The sequence below is a fragment of the Stegostoma tigrinum genome, chromosome 6, assembly GCF_030684315.1.
Source record: "Stegostoma tigrinum isolate sSteTig4 chromosome 6, sSteTig4.hap1, whole genome shotgun sequence".
Taxonomy (NCBI): Eukaryota; Metazoa; Chordata; class Chondrichthyes; order Orectolobiformes; family Stegostomatidae; genus Stegostoma; species Stegostoma tigrinum.
The window spans coordinates 52,556,112-52,571,620 of NC_081359.1; the positions used below are offsets into that span (position 1 = coordinate 52,556,112).

The 15,509-nt window shown below is 42.3% G+C and overlaps 1 protein-coding gene across 3 annotated transcripts in view; it reads right to left on the minus strand.

Annotated features, from left to right (window-relative positions):
- Window positions 1-15,509, minus strand: part of tmem135 (transmembrane protein 135) — a 420,432-nt gene that overhangs the window by 18,978 nt on the left and 385,945 nt on the right. For all 3 annotated transcript variants that reach the window (XM_059646563.1, XM_048532215.2, XM_048532214.2), the window contains 2 exons: window positions 7,975-8,038; window positions 6,116-6,192 (listed from right to left, as the gene is read on the minus strand). In XM_059646563.1, coding sequence (XP_059502546.1) covers window positions 6,116-6,192; window positions 7,975-8,038 — 141 coding nt within the window. The remainder of the gene's footprint in view (window positions 1-6,115; window positions 6,193-7,974; window positions 8,039-15,509) is intronic.

Sequence of the window (15,509 nt, forward strand, 5' to 3'; positions counted from 1 at the left end):
AGGGCAGGCAGGTTTGTGGATTTTGGGAAGTAGACAGAAACGGGCCGTGCGGGGTTGGGGAACAATGAGGTTGGAGGCTGTGGGTGGGAGGTCCCCTGAGGTGATGAGGTCATGAATGTTGTTGGAGATGATGGTTTGGTGCTCGGGTGTGGAGTCATGATCGAGGGGGCGGTAGGAGGTGGTGTCGGAGAGTTGGCGTCTGGCCTCGGCGATGTAGAGGTCAGTGCACCATACTACCACTGCGCCCCACCACACCCAGCACCTTCCCCTGCAACCGCAGGAAATGCTACACTTGCCCCCACACCTCCTCCCTCACCCCTTTCCCAGGCCCCAAGATGACATTCCACATTAAGCAAAGGTTCACCTGCACATCTACCAATGTGGTATACTGCATCCACTGTGCCTGGTGTGGCTTCCTCTACATTGGGGAAACCAAGCGGAGGCTTGGGGACCGTTTTGCAGAACACCTCCGCTCGGTTCACAACAAACTACTGCACCTCCCAGTCGCAAACCATTTCCACTCCCCCTCCCATTCTTTACATGACATGTCCATCATGGGACTCCTGCAGTGCCACAATGATGCCACCCGAAGGTTGCAGGAACAGCAACTCATATTCCGCTTGGGAACCTTGCAGCCTAATGGTACCAATATGGACTTCTCGAGCTTCAAAATCTTCCCTTCCCCCACAGCATCCCTAAACCAGCCCAGTTCGTCCCCTCCCCCCACTGCACCACACAACCAGCCCAGCTCTTCCCCTCCACCCACTGCATCCCAAAACCAGTCCAACCTGTCTCTGCCTCTCTAACCTGTTCTTCCTCCCACCCATCCCTTCCTCCCACCCCAAGCCGCACCCCCATCTCCTACCTACTAACCTCATCCCACCTCCTTGACCTGTCCGTCTTCCCTGGACTTACCTACCCGCTCCCTACCTCCCCACCTATACTCTCTCCACCTATCTTCTTTTCTCTCCATCTTCGGTCCGCCTCCCCCTCTCTCCCTATTTATTCCAGAACCCTCACCCCATCCCCCTCTCTGATGAAGGGTCTAGGCCCGAAACGTCTGCTTTTGTGCTCCTGAGATGCTGCTTGGCCTGCTGTGTTCATCCAGTCTCACATTTTATTATCTTGGATTCTCCAGCATCTGCAGTTCCCATTACCACTGCAATGGTTATGGTTGCCAATGTTAACATCTTCTGGGTGCCCTCGGATCTCAAAGGGAGGGCTAAGTAGAAAAAACATTATGTTAAATTTAGTATTGTGTAATGGGGCAGGGTTAATGAATAATTCAATAGCAAAAGGTCTGCTTTGAAAACTGAAAATGAAACTGAATTCCAAATAAATCCATTTGTCTCAATTAAGAAGCTTAGCATTAAACAAAGCAAATTACATAGGTATAAAGTCAGACCTCGTTAAGGTTGACTGAGTAAATAGACTGAAGGTATGATGTAAATAAATAGTCCAAAACGTTTAAAGAAACAATTCAAAATGGTCAATTAACCCAAATTCCATTAAAAACCAAAAAGTCAGCAAGACGGAACTGCGGTTTATTAAGGAAATTAAGAATAGTTTTTGGTGAAAAGAGATGTTTAATTTTGCAATAAATGGAAGCAAAGCAGAGAACGAGGAGGTTTTTAGAAACCAGCAAAGAATGAGCAAAATGATGATTAAAAAAAGGCAACAACTGAAAAGAAGAGATAGCAGGAGCCTGAGACAGATTTTTAAAAATAGAATTCCTATAGTGTTGGGGCAGGCCATTCAGCTCATCAGTGCACGCCGATCCACTGAAGAGCGTGGTTTTGCAAAAGAGAAACTGCGTTTGACAATTGCATTAGCATTTTTGAGGATGTAATTAGTACGGTTAATAAAGGGGATCCTATCGATGCAATGTACTTGAATTGCCAAAAATTCATTGATAAAATGCCACACAAAAAAACTAATACACAAGACAAGGGCTCATGCGGTCAAATAACACATTAACATTGACTCAGGATTGGATAGGAAGCACCAACTAGATTTAAGTAGAGCATTGTTGGACTGTTAATCCAGAGACCCAGATAATGTTCTGGCGACTCAGATCTGAATACCGCCATGGCAGATTTTGGAATTTGAATTTAATAAAATATCTGGAGTCTAATGATAACCATGAATCCATTGTTGCTGGTCAGGAAAATCCCATCTGGTTCACTCAGAGATAGTAACAACTGCCAATACTGGAGTCTGAGATAACACAGTGTGGAGCTGGAGGAACACAGCAAGCGAGGCAGCCTCAGAAGGGCAGGAAAGCTGACATTTCAGGTTGGGACCTTACTTCAGAAATGGGGAACGGGAAAGGGGCTCTGAAATAAATGTGGGATGATGATAGGTGAGTGCAGGTAGGTAATGGTGAGGATTGGTCAATGAGGTTGGAGGAGCAGATAGGTAGGAGACAGACAGGTCAAAGAGGCATGGATGAGAGGGAGGGTTGGTCATGGGATGAGGTCAGGGTGGGGAAATTCTGAAGCTAGTAAAGTCCACATTGAGCTGATTGCGTTGTAGGCTCCCAAGGCGGAATATGAGGTGCTCCTCCTCCACAGTCCGGGTGGCGTCATTGTGACACTGGGGGAGGGCCAGGTTGGACATATTGCTCAAGGCGTGGGAGAGGGTGTTGAAGTCATTCACGACTGGAAGGCTTTATCGTTTGTCGTGAGCCCAGCGCAGGTGTTCTACAAAGCGGTCTCCGAGCCTCCACTTGGTCTCATTGATGTAGAGGAAGCCACATCGGGAACAGCAGATACAACAGACCACATTAGCGGATGTGCAGGTGAACATCTGTCTGATGTGGAAGGTTTTTCTGGGGCCTGGGATGGAGGTGAGGTGGGAGGTGTAGGGGTAGGTGTAGCATTTCCTGAGGTTGCAGGGAAAGGTGCCGGGGTGGTGGGGCTAGTGGGGAGTGTGGAGCCGACAAGGCAGTCGTGGAGAGAGTGGTCCCTCGAAGACAGATGAGGATGGGGAGGGAAATATATTCTTCATAGTGAGGCCAGATTGCAGGTGGCAGAAGTGGCGGAGAATGATACATTGAATCCGGAGGTTAACTGGGATGATACGTGAAGACAAGGGGAATTCTGTCTTTTTTTATCGTGGGGAAGGGGTGTGAGGGAAAGAATTGCAGGAAATGCAAGCGATGCGGTCAAGGGTGTTTTTGACCACTGAGGTTGGGAGGGGGGTGGAGAATGTTCGGTCCTTGAAATACTGGGATGTTCAGGAGTGGAACGCCTCTTCTTGGGAGCAGATGCAGCAGAGGCAAAGGAATTGGGAGTAGGGGATCGAATTTTTGCAAGAAGGTGGGTGACAGAAGGTGTAGTCTAGGTAGCTGTGGGAGTCGGTGGTTTTGAAATAGATATCAGTTTCTAGATGGTTGTCAGAGATGGAGACAGATAGGTCCAGGAAGAAAACAGGGGTATCAGAGACAGTCCAGGTGAACTTGAGGTTGGAGTGGAAGGCGATCACAAAGTTGATGAACTGTTCGAGTCCCTCGTGGGAGCACAAGGCGGCACCAATACAGTCATCGAAATAGCGGAGGAAGATGTGGGGTATAGGGCCAGTGTAGCTGCCGAACAGTGACTGTTCCACGTATCCTACAAAGAGGCAGGGATAGCTCGGACTCATGTGGGTTCCCATGGCCACCCACTCAGTCTGCAGGAAGTGGAAGGAGTTGAAGGAGAAGTTGTTCAGGTAATGACGAGTTCAATTGAGCAGATAAGGGTGTCGGTGGAGGTGGACTAGTTGGGCCTGTAGGACAGGAAGAAGCAGAGGGCTTTTAGGCCATCTGCATAGGGTATGCAGGTGTATAAGGACTGGACGTCCATAGTGAAGATGAGGTGTTGGGGGCCAGAGAATTGGAATTCTTGGAGGAGGTGGAGGGCATGGTTGGTGTCTCAGACACATGTGGGGAGTTCCTGGACCAGAGGGAAAAATAGAGTTGAGATAAGTGGAGATGGGTTCAGTGAGGCAAGCGCAGGCAGAGACAATAGGTCGGCCAGGGCAACTGGGTTTGTGGATTTTGGGAAGGAGATAGAAACAGGCGGTGCAGCGTTGGGGAACAATGAGGTTGGAGGCTGTGGGTGGGGAGGTCACCTGAGGTGATGAGGTTATGGATGGTCTAGGAGATGATGTTTTGATGGTCGGGGTGGGGTCATGATCAAGGGGGCGGCAGGAGGAGGTGGTGTCAGAGGAGGTGGAGGTTCACTAATGTTGTTTAGGGAAGGAAAATGACATCCTTAACTGGTCCGGACTACATTTAACTCTGGACCCATGGCAATGTGGTTGACTCTGAACTGCCCTCTGGGCAATTAGGGATGGGCAATAAATGCTGCCTAGCCAGCAACTCCCTCATCCCTTGAATGAATAAACAATAAGGGATTCTCGAGTTGGACAGCTGAGTATGGGAGGCGTAATGGTCTTGTGGTATTTTCACTGGACTATCAACACAGAGACCCTGGCAATGTTCTGGGAACCCTGGTTCTAATCTTGCCATGGCAGATGATAGAATTTGAGTTCAATAAATGTCTAGAATTGGGAGTATATTGTTGAGGATGAAACATTATTGATGTTGGAAAAACCCATCTAATTCACTAATGCTCTTTCGGGAAAAGAAACTGCCACCCTTACCCGGTCTGGCCTGTGTGTGACTCCAGGCCCAGAGCAATGTGGTTGACACTTAACTGTCCTTCTGGAAGTAGGGATGGGTGATCACTACTGACCTGGCCAGTGGTGCCTCACATCCCGTGGATGAATTTAAAAAAGTGGAGTGCTGGAAGGATCACAACTGCCACTTCAGCTATTTACAAGTTATATTATTGACATACTGTAGTTGATTCTCCATCATTAAATGTACTTAAGAGAGACATAATCAGATTGTTGGTCTCTAAGAGAATTAGGGAGAATGTGGTAAAATCGTGCTGAGGCTTAAAATTGCTCCACTATTCACTACAATCATACCCAATCTCAAGGTGCAACATGCTCCACACTTGCTTTTATGGACAGAAAAGAACAGAAAACATTGGAGACCTGTGGGAAAATAATGGGCCAGATTTTCTGAGGAATAGTAATTTTCTAAATTGCCACTTCATGCAATCATTTTTGTGAAAAGAGAGAGCTCTGCAATTCTAACACAAAATTGTGATGAGGGCTCCTTCAGAAATGTGGAGCCATACAAACATTTGGACAGTTCACTCTCAACTTAGAATCGGGAGGAGGAAAACCATGCGCCTTTTTCAGCAGTCAGCTGCTGTTTCCTGGAATTTAAAAGGTCTAGAATCCAAGATAGCCATCTTGACAGGTACCGTTAAACAGTGTGTACATTAGATTAAGAGTGGGTTAGGATGCTGGGAGGATGGGGGAGATAGGGTGCCAACTGTGTGGGATGCAAGTAAACAGAGTGCAACTGTGTAGGGTACAAGCTGGGTAGGGGGTAAGTTGTTAGCGGAGAGAGTAGCAGGTTAAGTGATGCAGTGCTTAGGGTAGGTCAGAAGGAAGAGCAGAAATCAGGTCCTGCAGGACTGGTGAAGGATGAGATTTGGGTGGTTAGAGGGGTGACAGAGAGTGACAATGGCGGGGGGAGGGAGAAGACAGCAAGCGAGTGAGCAAGCGAACGTGAGCAAGTGATAGAGAGAGCACGAGCGAAGAAGGAAGAAAGGGGGTTTAGCGCAGGTGAAGGAATCAGCTCCACAGGGTGAGGGAGAGGCAATCCCATGTGGTGAAGGCAGATCATGTTTGAAGCAGGTAAACTAGTGGGGCAGTTGAATCAAAATTTGGGATGAGACTAGTGGGAAAGAGAGAGAAATAGGTGGGTTGCCTAGTTAAAGGCAAGTGAACTGACTGAATCCCGCTGAAAATCCAAGAGCAATTTAAAGCGGATTTAGGCTTGATACTGAGTGAATTCACCATTTTCACTTTCCTTCTATACTGTCCCTGAGTCACATATGAAAGGAATATTTTCCCCATTTGGTGAAGAGACAGACAATGACGTAGTCATCTTATTTTCTAAACCTAGCTAACAAAGTACTATGGTCAACATATGAAAACAATGGAAAATCATTATATACACTAAAAACAAAACAAAAATTTTTGTTTTTACCTCCACTAGTTTAGAAGCCAGATACATTGAGATGGTTGTGCTTTTGTAAAACATCATTGACATTCCTGCTAAGAAACCTGTGTAAAAATAAGAACATGCTTGACACATTTTTTATAAATGGAAACAGTGATAAAATGCAAAACTTCAGCTCTTCTTGACATCTGAGGTTGCACTCTATGTAACTCATGATTATAGTTGCCTCTAAATTATTTGAATGATGCAATGTACAGATTGCTGACTCGCCTGCCAAGCTGGCTTGTTGTCATTCAAACATTTCATAACTATGTTAGGTGACATCATCAGTGCACCCTCTGATGAAGCAATGTTATTCTACTCTGCTTGGAGTTTATACTGTCTGGTCCGTTATGGTGAGTACTGTCATTTCCAGTTTTGATCTGTATGGGTTTGCATATGGGGTCCAATTCTATATGTTTGTTGATTGCATTACAGGTAGAGAACTGTGCCTCTAGGAATTCCCGTGCAAATCTATGTTTGGCTTGGGCTACTATGGTTATCTTGTCTGAGTTAAACTGATGGCCTTCATTGTCTGAGTGTACCGATATCAAGGAGAGTTTGTCGTGCCAGTTTGCTGCTGGCTGATGTTCATGTATTCTGATGGCTAGTTCCTTCCTGTCTGTCTGGTGTAATGTTTGTGACAGTTGTTGCATGGTATCTTGTAAACCACATTGGTTCTGCAAGTTGTGGGAATAGCGAGGAACGGATGAATGGAACTTCATCCGCAGGTGCCCACTAAACAGACAACAAGAGGACATAGTATGCCCTAACACGCTGCCCTACATCAAGAACATGTCAGAACTGACAATAAGACTCCTGAGACCACTAGGAATCATGGTAGCACACAAGCCCACTGCCACTCTACAACAAACACTCACAAGGATTAAAGACTCCATTCCCACAACACGCAGAGCCAGCGTGGTTTACAAAATACCATGCAACAACTGCAATAAACATTACATTGGACAGGCAGGAAGGAAATGAGCTAGTAAGCTAGGCCTACCCAATAAGCAGCACAAAATGCTAACTTAATTCTTCACCAAGTGGAATAGTGTTGAGGCCTAATTATATTTTGTGAGGGAACAGACACTGAGAGATTGCCTAGCTTGAAACTGTTGAAAGAAAAAAATTGGGTCCAACAGGGTCTTGAGGCTAAGAAAAGTAGCCATTAGATTAGCTAGGAGATGTTGGAAAAGTAACCATAATAAAGGCTGATGCATCCATAGTCAAGAGGTAATAAATTAAAGGTTTATCTTTGTGCGTAGCTGGAGTAGAGGAGAATTCAAATAATGTCCAGAGAACAGTAGCCTACTTAAAGCCATTTACTTTTGTTTAGACTACCCAGAAAATGTCAAAATGTGCAAGAGAATTAATTTGCAAAGTAAGTAGTAACCCTAAGAGTCTAACACATGAATATTATCTCACTATAATCTTAATTCTGCTTGCAATGTTCAATTTGTTTCATATGCAAAGTACAGGCTTTGTTTAAAACACATACTATCTTGTGAAGTTGCTCTACTAGGTAAAACAAGGTGTTTGAATTTCTCTTTAAATATTAGCAATCCCTAACTGAATCTTAACAATATATCTCCCAAAAGGGGTGCATGTTACATTGTGATGTTCAAACTGTGACAACATAAGCATGACTTTAAAAAATTAAGATACTACTGACTGAAATAATATTATTTTTCAAAAGGATTCTATTGAAAAACATTTTTGGGCTTTAGTTTGTTATCCTTACTATTAAATTGCATTGTATAAACCTTCATCATGCAGGCACGTGCAGACTGGATTCAGAAAATCTTTGGAAGGAAGACAGCTGAAAAAAATATTATTACTCTTACCAGCAATCAATGCGTGAAGTTCATCATCCAAATTTCTCACCCATCGGAGGAAGCAACTTACACCCTTGACATGAAATAAAAACACTATGATCAAATGGTTTCCACCTATCATACAGATAAAATCACTATCAAAATTTTGTAATCACCTTCTTTTCAGATGTTGGAAAGCAAAGAACCATCAAACGGCCTTTAAGTAATGATTCAAAATGATAAAAATCAAATCTACTTTGAAAATTGGCTAGAAGTGGTTTTAAAAACAAATCACGTACAAAACAGTCATTTATGTGCAAATTGGTTTGCAAAGTTCAGAAATGAGGCAAGATATCATCAGTTAAAAATCTCCAGAACTTGCCATTGTTGACTCTTAACTGCACTCTGAAATGATGTAGCAAGCTGCTCAGCTTCAAGGCAAATAGAGAAGGGCAGTGAATGCTGGCTCAGCCATGGATGCTCACATCTCATGAATGAATACGAAAAAAATTAGGCACTTCATCTGCTTCACCTGGATAGCATCTTACTGCCCTTTCCTTATCTCACTTTTTTGAAAATAACTTGCTGAAATTAAAGACGATTTGCCCATCAAGCTTGTCAGGGAAGGTCGAACAAATAATACTGTAGGTGCCTTATCAACAATGTGACAGACAGTGAGGTTGTTGATTTGCTCATGGAGCTGGCTTGCTTGCGTTGAGATGTTTCGTTGCCATGCTAGGTATCTTCGTCAATGAGGCCTCTGACGAAGCAATGTTGTTCTACTCTGCTTGGAATGTATACTGTATGTTTGATTATATTGAGTAGTGTCATTTCCGGTTTTGTTCTCTATGGGTTCATATACTCATCAAAATGGATCGGACTCCAAAATGGAGTAGAACAACATCGCTTCATTGGAGGCCTCACTGATGACGTTACCCAACATAGTAACAAAATGTCTGAATGAAAACAAGTCAACTCAGTGAGCAAGTCAACAACCTCATCCACAACCCGAGCTAGAAATCTTTTTTAAAACTTTAAACATTATAGATATTTGCTCATCAATTCCTTTGGCAGAGAAAGTGAACAGCTTAAATTGTAGTACCTCGCTCCAACAATGTAATAATTGTTAATGCCTACCTTTTGAGAAATTCTAAAATTGCCAGTTTTCAAAAAAAAATTACATTGTCACTTTTTTCTCTAATCAAAACTGACTTTCCCTCCCTTTCTGTAATTGACTTGACAGTAATTCATTTATTCTAGTTCATCTTCATTCACAGTCATTCCTATGTTTCTCAATCTTTCATCTTATTTGATTAAAGACATATTCTGTTGATCGCCCCCTTCACTAAGATCCTAGACACCCCATCCTAGACATGAATGCTCTTCTCATTCATAGCTTCAAGATACCCTACTCCAGCCTTTGCATGGGTAGAGAAATTTGCTCTCAGCAGTGAATGACTTCTGCCAGACTGTCAGATTTTTAATAGGGGTTTTGCACTTTATAGGAAGCCAGTTTAATGGTGAACCTGCTACAGAATATCTGCCGGGTGGTGAACAGGGCAAACAACTATGTATCCCCTTAACCAATTTGAATGAAGAATTAATACTGAATTGAGAGGAGCTGGTATGTCAGTTATAACATTTAATTCACAGTAACATAATGTGGTGGAAGTGCAATAAAGAGGGAAAGAAAAATGTGATTAAGACTAAGTTTAATTTGTTTCTTGATTTCCTTAATATTTCTTACAGTTTTTTAAAAAATTGTCCAACATTTAAAATCTGCAAGAATAAAAATCCATACTTGTTAAAGTAAATTATTCAGAGTGGTTCTTTGACAGTAATTAAGATGGATCACCTGTTAGGAATGTACCTACATCGATAAGGGGATACTCTAGAAAGGGGGTCTTGTGGCACAGTGTTAAGTTTTCCTAACTTTGAGACAGAATGCCTAGGTTCAAGTCTCAACTACTCCAAATTTGCATCTTAAAACACCTGAACAGGTTGTTTAAAAACACAAAGTCAGGATAAACCTTAACTTTTCCCCGAAAACTTTGCAGACACATATCAAATGAATGCAGCAGATACAGCTATTTCAATACCAACAACAAAAACAAAGTTTCTGGAAAAGCTTAGCAGGTCTGGCAGCATCTGTGAAGGAGAAAACAGAGTTAACGTTTCGGGTCCTCAAAAGGAGGAAAGGTCACCGGACCCGAAACGTTAACTCTATTTTCTCCTTCACAGATGCTGCCAGACCTGTTGAGCTTTTCCAGAAACTTTGTTTTTGTTCCTGATTTACAGCATCTGCAGTTCTTTTGGTTTTTATTTCAAAACCAAGTCTCTCTTGTAGTGAAATAAAACCTAGAACTGGATATCTGAAACAAAAACAGAAACTGCTGGAGAAACTCAGCAGGTCTGGCAGCATTTGGGGAGGGAAAGAATAGTTAACATTTTCAGTCCAGTGACTCTTTGCCAGAACTGAATGCGGCTAGAAAACGGTGATATTTATTGAGGACAGGAAGGGGGAGCAGCAAGATTGAGAGCAAGAGAGAACAAGGGAGAGAGCAACAGTGAATTATTGTGAAAGTATGAATTGTTCAAAGTGTTGGTTGCACTGGAATGAACTCATACGGTACAGGATGGGGCTGGGAAGGGAAACAGTGCCGGGAGTTAGGTGATGAACATGGTGGAAGATGCTCACATTCTGAATTTGTTAAACTCTCTGTTGAATCCTGAGGCTTATAAGGTATGTAAGCATAAGATGAAGTGTTGTTCCTCCAGTGTGCATTGAATTTCACTGGAGCAGTGCAGCAAGCCTGAGACAAAAATGTTGGCAAGGAAATATGGTGATCCACTGAAGTGGCAGGCAATTGAAAGCTCTGGATCATTTTTCAGGCACAGTACAGGTACTCCACAAAGTGGTCACTCAGTTTGTGTTTCGTCTCCCCAGTGTAGAAAATACCACATTGTGAGCAGCGAACCAGTTAGCTTAGTTTGAGTGATACATCTCTGGCAAATCACTGCTTCACCTGGAATGTGTTTGGGGCAATGGATAGTGAAGAGGGAGGTGGTAATGGGCAATGGTTGCAGCTTTTGTGATTCAATGAGAAGGTGCTATAGAGGTGTGAGGTGCTATTGGGAGTGGGCCAGGGTAACCCGGAGGAAACGGTCCCTAGTAGTGTTGACATGGGAGGGGATGGGAACGTGTCTAATGGTGGCATCCCAGCTGGGGTGGACAGAAACAGCAATTTATGATCCTTTGGACACTGAGGCTGTTAACATGGAAAGTGAGGACAATGTGTCCTTTCACTGTTGTGAGAGGGAAGGAAAGGGATGAGGGTATTAGTGTGGGAAAAGGGTCAGACACGACTGAATGCCCTTTCGACCACTGTGACAGGGAATCCTCAATTGAAGAAACTGGTTGTTGTGTCTGAGGCCCCTAAGCGGAAGAATCATCAGAACAGCTGAATGGAGTCAGAGAAACTCTCCTGTTAGTGCCACTTGTGGAGGAGCAAGAAACCCTAGGCAGGATATTACTGACTTCTGCAGTTACTGTACAGTTTACACTTTAATTATTAAAAGTGATGTCAGCCTCACTATTACTTGTATTGTAAAATATGATCCATTATGATAAAATAACAAACTCATTATGATCAGTTATAATTTTCATTTTGTTTTCACCTAAGCTAAGTTTTCAACCTTATAAAACCTCCCTTATCAAATCTGCTTATTTCCACTGCAATAATATCATGTTCCTACTTTGATTCAGATCATTCTGATGAAATTCTCATCCATGATTTTGTTCCCTCCAGAAAAACGATTCTTATGTCATCTAACTCACATCATCATAATCTTAATCTTCAGCTCAAACAAAACTCTGCTACTCATATCCTAACCAAACAAAATCCCACTGTCTTACTACCCTGAATTCACCAACGTACATTTGTTCCCAGATCATCAAAACCTCAATTTTAAAAACTGTCACTGTGTTGAGTCATATAGATGGAAACTGACTCTTCGGCCCATCCTACCTATGCCAACCAAGTTTCCCAAACTGAACTTCTCCCACTCACGTGCATTTGGTTCATATCTCGAAGATCTTCACTCAGAGAGTAGTAAGGGAATGGAACACTTTGCCTGCAACGGTAGTAGATTCGTCAACTTTAGGTACATTTAAGTCATCATTGGACAAGCATATGGACATACATGGAATAGTGTAGGTTAGATGGGCTTGAGATCGGTATGACAGGTCGGCACAACATCGAGGGTCGAAGGGCCTGTACTGTGCTGTAATGTTCTATGTTCTATGTTCTATAAAACGTTTTCAATTCATGTACTGGTTCAAATGTCTTTTCAATGTTGTAATTGTACCTGCATCTGCCACTCCCTCTGGCTGCTTATTCCACTTGCTATGTGAAAAAGTTGCCCTTCAGGTCCCTTTTAAATCTTTCTCCTCTCACCTTAAAATTATGCTCCCTAGTTTTGATCTACCCAACTCTAAGGAAATGACCTTTGTTATTCGCCTTATCTATGACCCTCAGAATTTTAAAAACCTCTAAAAGGTCACCCCTCAAACTCCTTCATCCTGGGGAAAAATAAAGTCCTAGCCTATCCAATCTTTCCTTATAACTCAAACCCTCCAGTGCCGGCAACATTCTAGTAAATCTTTTCTGAACCTTCTCCAATTTACTAATGTCCTACCTATAACAGGTTGTCCAGAATTGGACACAGTACTTCAGAAGTGGCCTCACCAGCATCCTACTCTGGCTCAACATGACATCCCAACTCCAACACTCAATAGTCTGAGTAGTGAAGGCAAGTGTGTTAACATCTTCTTGACCAGCTTGCCTATCTGTGGCGCAACTTTCAAAGAAATATGCACCTGAGCTCCTAGGTCCTTCTGTTCGACAACACTACCCACGGTCCTATCATAACTGTATAAGTCCTGCCCTTCTTCGCTTTATCAAAATGCAACACTTCACCTTTATCCAAATTAAACTCCATTGCCACTCCGCAGCCCATTGGTCCAAGTGACCAAGATACCTATGTAATCTTAGGTAACCTTCTTCACTGTCAACTGTACCTTGGTGTTACCCACAAACCTACTAACCATGCCTCCTAAATATTCAACCAAATTACTTATATAAAAGACAAACAACAGTGGACCCAGCACCAATCCCTGTGGAACACCGCTGATCACAGGCCGGAACTGATGTACAAGGTAATGAAAGGCATTGTACATCAGTTCCATGACACTAGATCATTCCTTCCAAATCTCGCTCAAACTTACAACTTGTAGTGTAAGTATCAAATTTCTCATGGCTGTCATATTTTTGAGAATAAATATTTCATATTTATGTAGTTCATGCCAACTTTTGCATTATAAATCCCTAGCACCATTGTTTAAAATAAAAACTGTCAGCCAACTTGCCATGCTGTAGTTGCCCTTTTTCTGAGTTTAAAGTGAGGGTTTACCCCTGGATTCATCATTCTTCAACACTTGTAATTCTAATTAATCTGAAATCTAGACTTCATTTTACCCCCCTTTATTGATTATCATATGTGATCAATTACTAATGGAATAAAACATGCAAGTTGGACAGCAATGTTGAAGAATTTAGTAGAGTTGATTCTTGTTGTAAGATTATACAAAATGTGTTCAAGGTGCGGTATTAATACAACAGGCATATTGCAGTACAATGGAGCAAATAGTTCATAGAATCGATGTTAAGTCCTATTTTTGTGATATCTTGCTACATTTCAGATTAGGGTGAATTAAAGTATTATGAAACGTTTTTTACATCACAAGAAATGTCTTTACCCATTTCAGAAACATATGCAGAGTCAGCCTTACTTTAAATTCAAAACAGGCTGTCAAATATGCAACTGTATTTGCATATTTGCTTTTATTTAACCAGGATTTGTTATATTTAACAATACGGAGATAATGTTTCTTGCAGTTTAAAATTTGAGCCCCAGTGAATAATTGACATAAAAGTGTTATGAAAGAAGCATTGAATCATTGATCCTTAGGCTACTACCTTTATTCATATTTGGAATCAATTTACATTAGATTCAGAGGTATGTAAAAAATTTAAACATCGTATTTATATCAGAAGACAAATTTTAAAACTCCTCCAATTTGTTCTCTTTATATCTTGGGAACTGATGTAACAACAATTTTGAATATTAAACTTCTACTTGTTGCACCATCTAGAAGTCTTAATGCTTTGTTAACAGGTGGGAAAGTCACTAAGAAAATTTCAGAACAATGAACCAAAAGTTATGTCAAAGTAGTAGGTCTTAAAAAGCACCTTAAAGTATGCAGAGATGTTTAGAGAAGCAATTCCAGAATTTGGAGACGAGACAGATGAAGGCATGGCTGCTAGAGATAGGTTAAAGGAAGTTTAACAATCATGCAGCCGGAATAGGACAAATACAGAATTTTTGCATGGTTTTAGGTTTGGAGGAAATTTAAGAAACTCTTTCATGAGATTCCACCTGGTTGACTGTTTCGATCACATGGGATTCAGGAAGAGCTTGTCAATTGGATACAAAATTGGCTTGACAGTAGGAGACAGAGGCTGGTGATAGGGGGTTATTTTTGGGCTGGAGGCCTGTGATCAGCGGTGTTCCACAGGGATTGGTGCTGGGTCTACTGTTGTTTGTCTTTTATATAAGTAATTTGGTTGAATATTTAGGAGGCATGGTTAGTAGGTTTGTGGGTAACACCAAGGTACAGTTGACAGTGAAGAAGGTTACCTAAGATTACATAGGTATCTTGGTCACTTGGGCCAATGGGCTGCGGAGTGGCAATGGAGTTTAATTTGGATAAAGGTGAAGTGTTGCATTTTGATAAAGCGAAGAAGGGCAGGACTTATACAGTTATGATAGGACCGTGGGTAGTGTTGTCGAACAGAAGGACCTAGGAGCTCAGGTGCATATTTCTTTGAAAGTTGCGCCACAGATAGGCAAGCTGGTCAAGAAGATGTTAACACACTTGCCTTCACTACTCAGACTATTGAGTGTTGGAGTTGGGATGTCATGTTGAGCCAGAGTAGGATGCTGGTGAGGCCACTTCTGAAGTACTGTGTCCAATTCTGGACAACCTGTTATAGGTAGGACATTAGTAAATTGGAGAAGGTTCAGAAAAGATTTACTAGAATGTTGCCGGCACTGGAGGGTTTGAGTTATAAGGAAAGATTGGATAGGCTAGGACTTTATTTTTCCCCAGGATGAAGGAGTTTGAGGGGTGACCTTTTAGAGGTTTTTAAAATTCTGAGGGTCATAGATAAGGCGAATAACAAAGGTCATTTCCTTAGAGTTGGGTAGATCAAAACTAGGGAGCATAATTTTAAGGTGAGAGGAGAAAGATTTAAAAGGGACCTGAAGGGCAACTTTTTCACATAGCAAGTGGAATAAGCAGCCAGAGGGAGTGGCAGATGCAGGTACAATTACAACATTGAAAAGACATTTGAACCAGTACATGAATTGAAAACGTTTTATAGAACATAGAACATAGAACATTACAGCACAGTACAGGCCCTTCGACCCTCGATGTTGTGCCG